Raw genomic sequence first — 14,551 nt, 5'->3', positions numbered from 1 at the left:
CAGGCCGAAATGATCATGGCTAATTTGTGACTGTTCTTTGTGTTTGTTTTAGGTCTTTGTTTGGAGAAACTGCCAACCTCTTCTTCCACTAATAGTCTCCATTTGGACCGTGACCAGGAAATTATCACCTGCTATGAGAAAGCAGGAGATATTGCACTTCTGTACCTTCAAGAGATAGAGAGGGTATGTGCCAAACTTATGACTCCATCTTTTTTTTCATCCCCCTACTTTCAAAACTAGTGCAGTATGTCCAGGGTTTTTAAGGGGTTGTAAACCCCAAAATAATGTTTTGCCCAATAAAAGAAGTTTTAATTTCAAGCACATTTTCAGTATACATTAAAACCCACGTAAATGTGTAGTTAAAGTATTTGTAAACATAACTGCCACTGACCGCAATGTCTGTCCCCTTCTATTTTGTGCCATGGTGGGTCTCCGTTATGAAACATTTTAGCAGAAGCCAGCTTATAAACAGACCTGTGAAGGAGCCTGCTTTATTGTTCTAAGAGACAGAACTGGATGTGCAGGAAGCAACAGAAAAATTATATGTACATAATTTGTTCCTACAAAATCTAATTATGAGTCATAAAATGTCTCTGTGCCCTTAAAAAACATCTTTGCCTGTGGAAAGCAGTATATTTTTTTGGAGGTTTTCTTATATCTTTCTTTAATGCCACATCAAATTTCCTGCTCATGCTTAGAATGTTATTGTAGTTAGTACTGTGCCAGAAGAGAGGTGGTAGCCTCACCCTTATCCGATTTTTTTTGTAGCCATAACACAAGCTAATAAAAGTTGGCAGCTTATTGACCCCTCTATGGGGCCCTGCCCGACCAATATCTGGTTGAAAATCAGATATCAGTCAGGTTAGAAAATCCTTTGCAAGGACTGTATGACCGCTTCCATGCAACTCTCGCCTGATGGGTCTCCATAGGACCAAATAACAATCAGCATTATTTGGCCCTGCATATGAGTGGTCAAATTTGGGAAAAAATTAATGACTTTAACAAATAAGCAGACTTTTAATTTTCTGGCCAGCTTAAAGTGTTATTGAGAACCATTTTTTAATGTAAATATAAATGTCAGGGTAACATATTAACTAGATGACTGTTCTTCATTTTTGATGGGACTTTTTCTTTTGTTTTTTTTTTTTTAAAAAACGCATCATTCAATAGTTCTCCTCGAAAATGCGTTCTGTGTAGTTTATTAGTTTAGAGATGCATAGCACTACATGTTTCGGACCTCTGGGGTCCTTCCTCTGGTGCAGTATCATACTGCACCAGAGGAAGGACCCCAGAGATCCGAAACATGTAGTGCTATGCATCACTAAACTAATAAACTACACAAAACTAGTGAACCATTAGAAGAATTCCTTTTTGGATTGTTGTCTTTCAAGAATACTTGTAATGTTCTAGAAAAAGTCAGAATCTTGTCAAGGGCTATAAAACATGAAAAATAAGTGTTATATTATACTTGTACCAACTATCAAAACACCCACTACCATGCTTGGTTTACCTCCCAATTAGGGTCAGAGAGCTGTGCCATATAACGCGTACAAGAATGTGTTTTTGGCAATATGTTGGTGCAACCAATAATCAAACTCCTCAACTTTTTTTGGGTCCCTCATGGTGTTAGCCTGTGCACCAAAGATAAGGAATATGCTGGGGCAGTGCTGTCCAACTGGCGGCCCGCGACCCCCCTCTGTGTGGCCCCCCACCTGTCTGGCTGCTTTGATGGCTTACCTTTGAGTAAGCATTAAATGGTATCAGTATCACTGATACCTGCCCCCCTGCATGGTTCTCACCTCAGATTCAGGCTGTAATCCCTCTGTATTGTTTACACATGTAATCCCCTGTGTTTTTCACACCTTTTAATACCTGCATTGTTCACCCCCTGCAGTGTTCACACCTCAGGCTCAGGCTGTAATCATCCACATTGTTCACTTCTTCACACCTCAGACATAGGTACTGTAGGCAGAGTATGGCACATACAGCCAGCATAGGGCAGGCAGAGTATGGCACACATAGGCAGCATAGGTCAGGGAGGGTATGGCACACACAGGAAGGGTAGGGCAGGCAGAGTATGGCACACACAGTCAGGGTAGGGCAGGCAGAGTATGGTACACACAGTCAGGGTAGGGCAGACAGAGTATGGCACACACAGCCAGCATAGGGCAGGCAGAGTATGGCACACACAGGCAGGGTAGGGCAGGCAGAGTATGGCACACAGAGGCAGCATAGGGAAGGCAGAGTATGGCACACATAGGCAGGGTAGGACAGGCAGAGTATGGCGCACACACAGACAGCATAGGACAGGCAGAGTGCTGCCTGTGTGTGCCATACTCTGCTTGCCCTATGCTGCTTGTGGGAGGTGAACCTGGCAGGGGTTTGTTGTGGGAGTTTGTTAGCAGTTGGAAATAGTCATTAAATGGTCCCTAAGGTGTGTAATTATGTACTGGGGGTTGCTCTGCTATCCACAGGGAAGGAGGAGGCATATGGAATTTAAGGGTATATCTTAATATGACATAATTCTTTCACATATGAATGATGGTTGATATCCCCACAGTAAGGACCAAGCATTTGGGATTTTGCTGTGCTACCACCATTGTGATAAAATAGGTGTGGTTTGAAGTGGGTGTGGTTTCAGAAAGGGGAGTGGTCAAAACTGGCTTCCATTAGTGGCCCTCCACCACGTATGGTAGAAAAATTTCGGCCCTCGGCACCGTAGAAGTTGGACAGCACTGTGCTGGGGAAATAAATAACGATATCGATCAGCGTTATTTGGCCCTGCATATGAGTGGTCAGTTTGGGAAAAAAGGAATGACTTTAACAAATAAGCAGACTTTTAATTTTCTGGCCAGCTTAAAGTGTTATTGAGAACCATTTTTTTAATGTAAATATAAATGTCTGGGTAACATATCAATTAGATGACTGTTCTTCATTTTTGATGGCACTATTCTTTGTCAGTTTGATGTGTTGTTTTATGGCTTAGCAAGCTTAAAGGGATACTGTCATGGCAAAACATGTTTTTCTGTTTTTTTTTGGTTTTTTTTTTTAAATTTCAATAGTGCTCCTCGGACAGAATCCTGCATTGAAATCTGTTTTTCAAAAGAGCAAAAACACTTTTTTTTTTTTCTATTTTTCTTATTTTTATTTTTTAATTTTGAAATTTGACTTGGGGCTAGACATATTCTTACTTTCCCAGATCCCCTCAGTCATGTGACTGCAAATTGGAGTGATATCACCCCCACTGCCTTTCTCTCCAGTACCTGATCAGCAGAACAATGGGCAAGATAGTTGCTACCTAGTCTTATCAGTCATATTAGACTATATTTAAAAATAAAAAAAATTATTTTGGTGTCATATTTCAGGTGCAAACAGCTAATCTCCAAAACAGGAGTCCAAAGCCAGGCCCTGTGGCCCCAGACCAAGAACTGAGTTTCTTCTTGGAGACTGGCCTCCAGCGAGCACATGTCCTGTACTTCAAGAATGGGTAAGTTAGAGCTACATTTAGGTGGCCATACACTGTGCAACCCACTTGGCCATCGAACCGAGAATCGCATCAACGAGCCAATCAACAGAAAATTAAACCCCCCCCAATCGAGATCTGGACAATTTTAAGCCAGATATCTGTGTGGGAGGCCCGTCGGGGGTTCCCCTAGATGGGCACTGTTCTAACCTGTTTTATAACCCATAATGATTACCACGTGTTGACTGAGTACTTAAAAATATATTTAGTTGAAAAGTTCCAGAAATCAATATAAATTAATTAATAATCAGGATAGCAAGGACATATCAGGGGTGGCAAGGAGGGAAAGCACTAGTATAAAGGGAAAGAGCGCTTCTAATAATATATACTTTTAATAAAAATACAAATTAAAAACCATTAAAATCAAATACAATAAAACCTCTATTTGCACCAGTAGACTAGACCTACAAACATTATGCAAGTATATTTCATATGTGGCTATCTGGCAGTTCACCTGTATGCCACATGTGAGATACAAAGACAAAGCCCATAAATGATGTTATTAATATGTTATATAACTTTTTTGTAATGTTTTTTACACCCATCATTCTTTTCTGCATTATTAAACAGTTGGGGACCTGTTTCTCCATAAGCTTAAAGTGGATATGGTTGAGCTGAGAGCAACTGTCTTTACTGTATGACTTTCCACAGTCATATATGAAATCTGTTTGTAACTAATGTGTCTCAGTTTTCTTGTTCTCATTGTATCCCCTCTCACCACTCCTCATGCCGACATACTGTGAGCAATCAAATTTACTGCAACAGTCTTTGCTTTGCCTCCTCTGTCAGTCCAATGGCGCTAAAAGGGTAACAGGGTAAAATGCAGGTCTGGATTGGCCCTGGCATTTTAAGTACCCTTAAAACAGCGCCCTGCAAGCCCAACAAATTGTGTTTATGGCATCTTACAGCAGCCCCTCTGGCATTTGCCTGAATCCACAGTTTGGGCCTTATGTGTTATTTCACATTTGGAAATCTCCTGTTGCCAGGGGTCTGCTGGGGATTTTTTTTATAGAGAACCATGTAATTAATTGCAATAAATATTCACTTCATTAAATGTTATGGTATATTTGCTTCCAGTCTTTGATTGAGCCTATTCAAACCCTATCTATTTGTTAGAAAAGTTGTGTTTGACTGCGCTTCCTTAAACACATACACCTTTCACACCTGCCTTTACTATTTAAATTATAAATATGATATATTTTGAACTAACTATAGTTAACTGACTGTAGTCAGCAAATAAAAGAATAAGAAAGCCAAATACTAATTTAGGTTTTAATAAACTGTAAGCAATTCTGTTACCATCTTATTCATTGGTTGTGTTATAATAAAATTCTTATCATTGGTTGTGTTATATCAATTTCTATGTTATCACCAATACAGGCATAATAAAGGGCCACTATTCCTACCTTTTTAATTTTATTGTTCTGTTTATCTAATAAAAATATTAAGAAATCATTATTTATATTTTAAAGACATGTGAAGGCTTATCTTGCTTATGTCTTTGCCTAAGCTGACTTTGTTTCAGGCATGCTTGAAATAACCCTTCCTTGCCTTCTCATGGTCTTCTAATTCTCTTACAAGACGCTTGTGGTGGGCAGGCTCTGGCAATTTAAAGGCTGTGCTGAGACATTAGTGGATGTATGGTTAGCCACACACAGGCTGCAAATAGAACACTTCATAGCAGTGGCAACTCTTTTCTAGCAGCTGGTATTGACAGATACCATAATATTATGCTATCATTATTCAAGCATAATTCTCTAGAAAAATGTAACTTTATAATGGCCATTTAACTGAGTGGAAAATAAGCTTCTTAATTTGATTGTTATTTAGATTTAGCATTCAATCAAAAATACTGTTTCAATCAAAAATACTCTGTGCATAAGTGTTTGCCTTCAACAGGAAAACTGCTGAATAAGAATAATAAAAATACAGAATAAAATGTAAGATCAAATAGTCTAAATATAGCAATATACATTTGTGGTAATTATTTTGTCTCTAAGATTTGTGACCTTGCATATAATGTCCTATAAAATAATTGTTATGCACAGTCTCAAATGTTTTACTTAAATTAAATAGTAAGGGAACTAAAGTTTCATTACAAGTTTGCTTATATTACTTACTTTTATGGCATAGCTCAGGCAGCAGCCTGTCTTACAGATTCTTTTTGTAGGTTTAAGCACATGGCCAGATGCCACAAAAATAATTAAAATAAACTAAATTATTATTATATTATTTATATTATATTATAATATATTATATGAGCCTAATGTAGAGACATCATGAAAGACAATGTTTGCCTAGGTGCAGTGACCAACAACCAATAAGAAGGTAGCATTTACTGGTTTAAAACTAATATAAACCAAACATCTTATTGTTTTTTATGGGTTACTGCACCTGGGAAACATAGTGCCTTTCATTACATTTGGGTATTAGTTGTTCTTTAAAGCCATCTACAATTATGTAAAGCTCTTCCATAGTTTTGTAAATGAAATATTTGCTCAAGTGTCATGTAGGGTAAAGGCACACATATAATTTCTCTGCTGAGATAGTTTAGTATTTTAGCCAGTAGAGAAATTCTCGATATTCCTCTGGGTGTTTTTGGCATAAAATGTACAGATCCAGTGCTTCTTGAAAATAAGGATAAAGAACTAAAGCTGTGGGGTGTCATTCTAAAGAAGTATAATATGCAACAGTAAATGCATAATTATAATTCTGCAGCACACACCAGGGAAAAGTCTTCAAATTACCCAGTCTTTTAAAATGTTCAGTGTCTCTTATTTACTTTCTTGCTTTTTTCTTTTTTGTTTTCCTCTTATATGTTTTAATCTTTTAAGGTTATTTTATCATTTACCTTTATATTTATAACATTCTTCTGCAGGATACATTTGCATGAAGATGAACAGTATGTATACTAAATTAACAACCTCTGTTGATCATGTAGATACTCTTTAGATTTGTGCATGAACTCATGTTTAATGTAATTCCTAGAGCAGAAATACATTCTAGAAAATACAAATTGAACTTTGGTTTGTAAACAAATGATAAAGCAGTATAGTCATCACCAGAACATGAAAATGGATAGAGGACTTTGGTTCTGTATTCATTTTAGAGAACTTCAAACCTTGGAGCTTTTAGATTTTTCTTAGTTTTATCATACATATATTTTCATCAGTCTCCTTCCGGAATGTAAAATACTATTATTAAAAATATTTAATATTTTTCTTGTGTTGTGTTAACAGCCTGAGTATTCTATGCTGACTACCATGAACCATGGTTCAGTGAGCTTTGAGAATCTGCAGGGCTACAGCTCAAGTTTTTTTATATTTGCTGTCTAACTGTACATATGGTTCTTTCCACAACCTGCTCCAAGTTTTGAAATTTTAGTTTAAAAGCATTGTGAAATTTCAATGTGAAATGGATCCCATGAATGAAACTAGATAAAACACAGTAAGCCTAAGTTGATTGGGTAAATGTGTCATTTACAAGGTTTACACTCATGATATCATTAATCTCTCAAAACTATAAAAACTCAAAGGGTATACTCAATTTTTACCTACCCTGTTTGTTCTTCATCTTTAGCAGGCTTGGCGTAACTTCACACTCTTTCACCCCTGTATTATTGGTATTAATATCTGTTGGTATCGAAACTCACCCACATTATTATTTCCTAAGAGTCAAGTCCCCAGACCCTGCGAGATTTCTTTAGACAGATGCACAGGACATGGACAAGTCCCTAAGAGTTTGCAAAGAGTTTGCCTGCAAATGTTAATAATGTGATAACCTTCATAAGAAATATAGTATGTGTGGTGAGTTTCATAGTTCTGTGTATATGGACCTAATAAGTAGTGGCTTAAACAGAGTGTCCCAGCAGTGGGTATGCCAAGTATTGTTAAAACAATGATGTGTATGAATACCCATTTGAATCCTTAGTCCTCAATGTGTATTGCATCCTTAACTTCAAGTTGGAAAAGTTATACCGAGGTAAATATTGTTACTGCTCTGGGAAACTTGTAAAGCTCTGGTTAAGACTCATTGGCACTATGGCCTTTACTCATCGGCTGCATCTATGAATATTTGTTTGAGAATGGCCAAAAACACTGGAATTTGTGTGGTTGGGTGTATTGTTGTGAATTTTCTTAATGATTTTATTTCTCCTGTGTTAGTATGAAGTATTTAGTGTGGTTTTGTAAGAGTACATAAAACAATGCAGAAGAAGAGTTCATGCTCATTATTGTGTCTAGATGGCAGGTAGGGTGTAATGCAGTGTAGCTGCAATCAATTCTCTTGGCTATCATTCCGTTACCAGCATCTATAATTACCTGCGGTTACTAATAGCTACCGTTGTTTCAGAGGAAAATAAAACATTGACAGAGTAAGAAACACAAGGCACAGAGCAGTTATTGTGTTCTGTGTCCCAGGAGACCAGTTCTTAGTGAGGTTTTTATACCCTCAAGGTGTAAGGGAAGGTCAGATGTGCAATAAATACGATTTCATGTTGGTAATGAGTTGCACTTTACTCATTACTACCTTGTCTGTGTGTCAGATCAGTGTCTTTTTAATCAGTTTAATATTTTCATGACAGTGTTGGTATTTTTGTTTATCTACATAACAGGGGTCATTTATGACTGCAAGTACAGTTACATTCCCACACATTTCCCTGCAGTCAGTTGGGTAAAAGACCTCTTTCATTCATCAAAATGCCGCCTTTATTGGAGCTCCCTATAGATCCTCTCAGTGTTTCAAATGTAGGGTGGGAGTAGCCAATCACAGCCCTACAGTCACACAAGCAAAGACAGCTGATTGGTTCCTATCCTACAGTGCTGAGTGCCACCAGCTCCCCATTACAGCCTGGGAAAGGAGGCAGCAGGAAGTGTAACAGATGGGCAGGACTAATGAGGTTTTTGCATAAATTTTCAATAAATCAGCCTAAAACAGTACTTTTTAAAGCACCTTCCTTATATATTTAGATGAATACAATTTATTGGTACAATATTGTTTATCGCACAATATGTACCCTTTAAAACATTCAGTTGGATTTTTACTGAACTGATAGTTCCCATTTAAAGGAGAAGGAAAGGTAAAAACTAAGTAAGCTTTATCCGAAAGGTCTATGTAAATACAGCCCTAAGCTGAGTCCTCTATCATAAGAAACGCAGGATGTCTTGTCTCCGTTTTTTTAAACATGTTTTTTGGGTGTCGGACTTCCTCTCTCAGAAACATCCTTTAATTCTCGTCGCCAGAGTCTGTGCAGCTCTCTCCCCTCTCCTGCTCCCCCCTCCCATAAGAATGCTAAGAACTCCCTTCCCCCACCCTTAGGAATGTGTGATCTCAGCTCTAACATCTAGAGCTGGAGGCTATTTAAAATTACAGCTGCTGTCCTTAGCAAAAGGAGAAAGATTCTAGGGATCTTTACTCAGGTATGGCAAAGCTTCCTGCAGAATAAATATAGTGTGCTAGGTGGCACTAATGTGGCAAATTTATTGGCAGTAAAATGCCAAAATGACTTTCCTTCTCCTTAAGTTAAACAAAATCTGTTGCCAATTCTTAACAAGATTAGCAGTCCATTGGTTCATGTTTGTGCCAAGAAATGTTTAATTTCCAATCTATATACATATTGGACCACAGTTGCTCTGTATGGGCTCATCATGTCATCCAGTCCTCAGCCCAGGCACTGAACTTTCAGCTGACCACTTGCCACAGACAGACAGATCTTTATGTGTATTTCCCTTATTCAAAAAACAGAATTGTTACCTTAAGAATAACGTATGAGTTGCTATTTCCTCAATCATTTATATTGTCATTCTAAAAACTTTGTGTTTGCATAAACTGAAATGTTCTTCTAATGATTAAAGGCAAACTAATATAGGTTCTGCTTAAAAATTTTCAAGGAACCGACATTCTGCTTCTTAGTATTGCAATTAACACAACATTACTATTAGTGAATACGCAATTTCTCTGGTTTTCAAAGTGCTTTGAGCGGAATAAATCTGTTTTGTTTTTGTTATGCAACGATTGCAGAGAAAGGAAAATGTGGGTCACGCTTGTTCAGAGACTAACAAACACATGCTTTTTTTTGTAGCCATGCCATATTCTTGTCATTAGCAAACTTTGAATAAAAACAGCTCACTGCTTTGGTTTGCGCCTGTGTTTCAGTGAACATCTCGTGTAGGAACAGACACCCAGGATCCTTCCAGCTGTTACTCAATCAAGTCTTTTTAATTCAAGCTTCCTCTTGAAAGCCTTTTTCCATATAAAAAAACAAATTGTACAATAAGCTAGCGATTTTTGCCCTTTCCTTACTTTGATTACAGTGTATAAAATGATTGGCTGTTAATTGTACCAAAAGGGCAAGAAGAGTTGGGATTTGTGTTTACCAGGAATAATGAGTATTTTCAATCACATACGTTTTGCAATTTATAGGACCTCTGTTGATTTTTAGTATATTTTCCAAAGGAAATTGAAAGAAAACAACATTATTGCGCCTGCTTGACTACACAAACACTGTAGCAACTCTAGAGGAGAACCGTCTAACGATATAGCTGCCTCGCAAGCACCAAATATGGAGTAACTTCCACATGTTAAAAATATATATTAATATAGTTTCTTCTACACAGAGAGTCTTTATTATCTGCAGTACACCGTTTTAATATAGCTTCATATGCATTTTAGATAACCTTTACAAATGGGGTTGATTGCCCTCATTCCTTATATAGTGGGCCATCCCAGCAAAGCAATTTATTGATAGGGAAATAGGTATGGGTATAATTTTTCACCAAGATCCACTACTTAATCAACAAAGCTTTATATTTCTCTTGATTTCTACAGACATTGGGTAGCAAATTTCTTAACCCTGACACCAGTCATGTCCAACAACCACTAAACTAAAAAAAATTTTAGTTACCATGATTTAGTCTGTAATATGCCACTGTAGTGGATTATGCATTACTCCACAGATGAGAGCCGCAACGGATTTAATCTTGGATTTATTAAAGGCAGTTTTATTGAAGGCATGCTATATTGAATCAGTCAGTAGTTAATGCACTGCTGTTTTCTTTAGTATTGGAAGAGTTGATCACTGTCAACAGTGAGTGCATTGCTGAACTCTGTCCAATGCCTCTCATGTCTTTTGTTGTAATTTGTATAGAGGTACAGTAAATGTGAAGGGGCTGTTTTGCGCAGTCGGGAACTGCTGACAGGATTTATGCTCATTGGTTTTTCTGCGTCCAATTTCATTAAAAGCATTATTGAGCTAAAATTCCTTCTCTTTGCAGAGGTAGGGAGGGAACAGCAGTATGGACAGCTGTATGCATCTGTCAGGATTTGTTCACTACTAATCCCTTACAAAATAACCAGAATCTGTACTTATTCTTGAAGTTTAAATTCAGAAGCTAGTGAGAAACAAAAGTCAGTCTGTATTTTGTGTGTATTTAGTGGGTTTAGGTTGGGTGCAGTGCCTAGCAAAACAATGGGTATACCACATCTTTTTATATATTTTCTTACAGTGTTCATTTTCCAAAATATATGGCTGGGTGGATGTTATGTGCAGTTGTATCATGGCTGGCTATCCTATGCCAACCTAAGCAGTCCGTTTAAACATTAAATAAACCCAACAGGATTGTTTTGCCTCCAATAAGAATTAATTATATCTTAGTTAGGATCAAGTCAAGGTACTGTTTTATTATTACAGAGAAAAAGGCAATTATTTTTGAGTTATTTGATTAAAATGGAGTCTATATGAGAAGTCCTTCTGATAATTCAGAGCTTTCTGGATAATGCGTTTCCGGATAATGGATCCCATACATGCGTTAACGATTCCAAAAATGAACTTCCACCATGTACATCTAGATTCTGTTTGCATTGCCCAGATGCCCTTAAGCTCTTCCTACCCCAATACCAGGTTATTTAGCAAATACATCTATGCATTGCTTCTATATAAATCTGTTATGTAGCATACTTTAGTATATTTGTAATAAACTTGTATTTAGTATATTATCAATAAAGTGAAAAAAAAATTAATTCAAATTGCAGTACTTTATTCAGAGTGCTCAATTATTGAAGAACGTATCCTGTACAAAGAATTTGCTGCTGTTTATTCTCTAAAACATACATTCAGACTATTAACTAGTTAGTTCAGTATTTCGAACCTAGGTACTGTATGCAGAAGACTCAATTTCTAAGTGTTGCTCTCTCGTGTATTCAGAAACCTAACGCGAGGTGTGGGGAGATTCAGAGAGCTTTTAAGGGCTGTGGAGACCCGAACTACACAGAACCTGAGAATGGTAAGACCCTTAAAAAAACAACACTTTTTTTCATGAATTTTAATATTTACTAAAATTAGAAGGGATACCTATAAAACCATTTAAATAAATTTTATAATTTTACTAATATAGCTTAATTTCTCACAAATTTGCCAGGTAACAACCAAGAGCCTGCCAAGCTGCATGGGAGGTTGTGTAGGTGGCTAGTAGTGGATTTTAGGTGTAGGTATATATTCCAGAATTTTGTTTTGTTAATGAAAATGTATTTACTTTCTGACTTATGCCAGTGCTTCCTCCCTCTAGTTCTCTCTCAACTGTTACCACAAATTAGATGGCAATCTTTCAATGTATTTGTTTTTTTTTTTTTTTTTTTTAAATGTCTGTGAACAAGTAAACTCTGGCCTGAATTAGCATGTTAAGTTATTTAATCTATAGTACAGAAAGGATACAAGAGAAATTTTCGTTTTCACCACCACTTTGGTGCCTTTGTCTTGTTTCAGACAATAGCCAGGCAGCTAGCTGAGATATTGCTCCGTGGCATGTGTGAACAGAGTTACTGGAACCCACTAGAGGAACCACCAAACAAGTCCCCATTGGATGACCCTTTCCGACATGAACTTAACACAAAAAGTTATCCACTCAGTAGGAGACCCAAAGTATACATGGGAGAAAAGTAGGTTTCTTAGAGAGCAAAACTACTAACTTTTCTGAATAACATTGTCATTGAAATAAGAAATGTTGTTTTTCCCTTGCAGGTTAAACATGTAGGAACTCTTATTATTGAGGTCCAGTGGTAAAATGGTTTACTTAAAAGAGCAGTACACTGTTGAAACTGAATATGTATTTGTCACTGTAGAGTTCTCTAAAGTCAGTAAACTCAGCAGTGACCGCAATACCTACTTAAACCTCATTTCTAGCTGCTATGCTCACTAGACAGAAACATTGCCATTGCTGCTATTAGGAGAGTATGTCCTCCTTGTTTAACTTGTGTAGTAAAGAACAACTATTGAAAAATTGTTAAAGTTTTTTTGTGTAATTTGCTGGCTCTATAAATTGATAATGATTGAAAACAGAGAAAAGTATACAGACAGCCTTTCCCCAACATCTTATTCAATATGTTATAAATATGTTTATCCACCTTTAGGTGGTATATTTGTTTCTACTTTGCTGAAAATATTTCAGTAAGTTTTTGATAAGCCTTAGACAGTTGTGTCATACTGATGTTGTATTCAATTCAGATTGCTACAATTTAGCCCCAAGAGCATTAGTGAGGCTGGAAACTGATGTTTGGGTTTAGGCCTAGCTTGCACTTGCCATTTTGACTCTTCTCACAGGTGTTCAGTTGAGTTGAAGTTAAGGCTCTTTGCTAGTTAATCAAGTTCTTCCACTCTATCCCAGTAAACTGATTTTGTTCATACCTTGCTTTATGCATGCGTGTATTATAATTAAGCAGTAAACGGTCTTCACCAATCATTTTACTCAAAGTAGGTAATACAAAATTGCTAAGAATGCAATTGTATAGCATTAGGGTTTGCTTTTACCACAACCAAGGACCCAAGGTCAAATCATGAAAATCCTCTCCATACTATTATTCCTACTTCACCAAACTTACACATGTGAGTAAGCACCAGATCTTTTTGCATCCACCAGAACCTTACAAGTCTGTTAGACTTTCAGATGTGAAGAACAATTCCTCCCTTCAAAGAATCCATTTCTGCCTGTCGATAGTCCAATGACATAGATCTTTACACCACTCCTGCCAACACTGGGCATTACTTATGCTGATGGTAAATTTATGTGCTGCTGTTCACCCATAAAAATGCTGGGTAAAAGAAGGCCATGTTGTTTACCCATGGAAATTTTCTTGTATTCTTTCCTATAGTTGCCTTTTTTCAGCATAAAGTAAAATATTACCCAGCCCCCCCCCCCCCAGCTTTTTTGGAGCCACAAAGTGGACAAACCAAACTTTTTTTGAAGCAGTATTTTTCTCTCCCTTTCTGCATTGCATAGTTACATAGGGTCCATCAAGTTCAACCCATCCAAGTAAACCCAGCACACCTAACCCACACCTACCAATCTATACACTCACATACATAAACTATAAATACAACCACTAGTACTAACTGTAGATATTAGTATCACAATAGCCTTGGATATTCTGATTGTTCAAGAACTCATCCAGGCCCCTCTTAAAGGCATTAACAGAATCTGCCATTACCACATCATTAGGAAGGGCATTCCACAACCTCACTGCCCTCACCGTGAAAAACCACCTACGCTGCTTCAAATGGAAGCTCCGTTCCTCTAATCTAAAGGGGTGACCTCTGGTGCATTGATTGTTTTTATGGGAAAAAAAAAAACATCCCCCATCTGCCTATAATCCCCTCTAATGTACTTGTACAGAGTAATCATGTCCCCTCGCAAGCGCCTCTTTTCCAGAGAAAACAACCTCAACCTCGACAGTCTCACCTCATAGTTTAAATCTTCCATCCCCTTTACCAGTTTAGTTGCACATCTCTGCACTCTCTCCAGCTCATTAATATCCCTCTTAAGGACTGGAGCCCAAAACTGCACGGCATACTCAAGGTGAGGCCTTACCAGGGACCTATAAAGGGGCAAAATTATGTTCTCATCCCTTGAGTCAATGCCCTTTTTTATACAAGACAGCACTTTATTTGCTTTAGTAGCCACAGAATGACACTGCCTGGAATTAGACAACTTGTTATCAACAAAAACCCCTAGATCCTTCTCCATTAAGGATGCCCCCAAC

General features: G+C 37.4%; 1 protein-coding gene across 3 annotated transcripts in view; it reads left to right on the top strand.

The window, feature by feature from the left end:
• Window positions 1-14,551, top strand: part of ttc7b (tetratricopeptide repeat domain 7B) — a 76,000-nt gene that overhangs the window by 16,155 nt on the left and 45,294 nt on the right. For all 3 annotated transcript variants that reach the window (XM_031906816.1, NM_001097339.1, XM_031906815.1), the window contains 4 exon segments: window positions 53-183; window positions 3,366-3,487; window positions 11,724-11,802; window positions 12,282-12,454. In XM_031906816.1, coding sequence (XP_031762676.1) covers window positions 53-183; window positions 3,366-3,487; window positions 11,724-11,802; window positions 12,282-12,454 — 505 coding nt within the window.

This window comes from Xenopus tropicalis, chromosome 8, assembly GCF_000004195.4.
Source record: "Xenopus tropicalis strain Nigerian chromosome 8, UCB_Xtro_10.0, whole genome shotgun sequence".
Taxonomy (NCBI): Eukaryota; Metazoa; Chordata; class Amphibia; order Anura; family Pipidae; genus Xenopus; species Xenopus tropicalis.
The sequence above is the reverse complement of the archived record's forward strand: the minus strand, read 5'-3'. Positions and strand labels throughout refer to the sequence as shown.